Source organism: Orycteropus afer, unplaced genomic scaffold, assembly GCF_000298275.1.
Source record: "Orycteropus afer afer isolate SDZICR_OR568_19922 unplaced genomic scaffold, OryAfe1.0 scaffold00036, whole genome shotgun sequence".
Taxonomy (NCBI): Eukaryota; Metazoa; Chordata; class Mammalia; order Tubulidentata; family Orycteropodidae; genus Orycteropus; species Orycteropus afer.
The window spans coordinates 2,768,064-2,769,485 of NW_006921623.1; the positions used below are offsets into that span (position 1 = coordinate 2,768,064).

General features: G+C 36.4%; 1 protein-coding gene across 1 annotated transcript in view; it reads left to right on the forward strand.

The window, feature by feature from the left end:
* Positions 1-954: 954 nt before the first annotated feature.
* Positions 955-1,422, forward strand: part of IFT46 (intraflagellar transport 46) — a 19,988-nt gene continuing 19,520 nt past the window's right edge. The window contains exon 1 of the mRNA XM_007936463.1: positions 955-1,002. Coding sequence (XP_007934654.1) covers positions 955-1,002 — 48 coding nt within the window. The remainder of the gene's footprint in view (positions 1,003-1,422) is intronic.

Consider the following 1,422-nt stretch of genomic DNA (forward strand, 5'->3'; position numbering starts at 1 on the left):
GGAGGCCATGTTGTAGTTGTATGTGGAATGGATTGAAAGGTGCAGGGGGACAGTGAGGAACCAATTGGAAGGACTATTGCAGTGACTGACTTGAGATGATTGTGACTTGGATTGTGGTGAAGAAATCAAGAATAAAAAACGTAAATACAAAGTATATTGTAGTGCAGTCAGTAAGGCTTGCTGATAGAGTGGAGTTTTATTGAGTTAGGAATCAAACATGACACCCAGGTTTTTTGACGTGCACATGTTTGGCTATGTTCTTGTCAGCTGTAGATATTGTAATTAGTTTTCAGTTTTGGCGAACTTAGTATAACTTAGTAGATGGCCTCCACCCAAAAAAAACATTTAATTTTAATTTGGAAATCATTTAACATGTTTGCATGCCAGTTAATATGTTACATCTGATTATACTTTTAATTGTTCAGAATATTTTTATTGTTTTTATCTTATGGATGTCGATTTCCATTCAAATATATGACTTATTTGCCAGGCATTGGGTCCTATCCTTATGAATTCCTGGGTAGTAAATATTATTGACCCCATTTTAGAGGTGGGGGATACAGAAGAAACTCAGTGAGCATAAGTCATTTTGTCCAAGTGATTGAGTTGCCCTTTAAACCAGTCTTCTAATTATGAATCCAGTACTCTTTTCATTTTACTGGTTATTGATATCATTTTACCACTGTGTAAACTAAGGGCAGGTAATTGATAAATTGTCTTACCCAATGCCTTAAGCATAATAAGATGCTTAGTAAATATATCTTGAATTGAATTGACAGAGCCATGACTAGAGAGTCTCCTGCCCTTTAGCTGTATGTTCTTATAAACCCTGTTTCTGTGTAAAATATCATAAACTAAAAATACATGTCTTTAAAAATCATTTTAACAATAATGTTAAAGGAAAAACTTTTCTTCTAAGGACCTCATCGTTCTGCCCATCTTTCTAACAAGAGTATGGCTGATAACAGCAGTGATGATGAGTATGAAGAAGAAAATAACAAGGTACAGTATAGCCCACAACTTCTTGTGGAAATTCTGCTTCAGCTTTCTTGTGGTTAGTTTGAGATGAACCAGTACAGCAGTAAATATTTCCCGAATACTCACCTCCAGTGTTTGGGTACTTTTGAGCTCGTGGAGGAAGATCAGGACAAAAAGCCTTAAGATTCTGACTCCTCCTTTAGGAATAAAACCCATGGTTTCAGCTGATTTTTTTGGTGAAGAATTTCATATAATGCCAGCACTAGTAGCAAAGTTCAACAAGATAGAAAATAACAAATGCTGGCGAGGTTATGGAGAGATTGGGACTCTCATACACTGCTGGTGGGACTATAAAATGGTACAACCATTGTGGAAAGCAGTATGGCGATTCCTTCAAAAGTTGCAATTAGAAATTCCATTTGACCCAGCCATCCCATTGCTAGG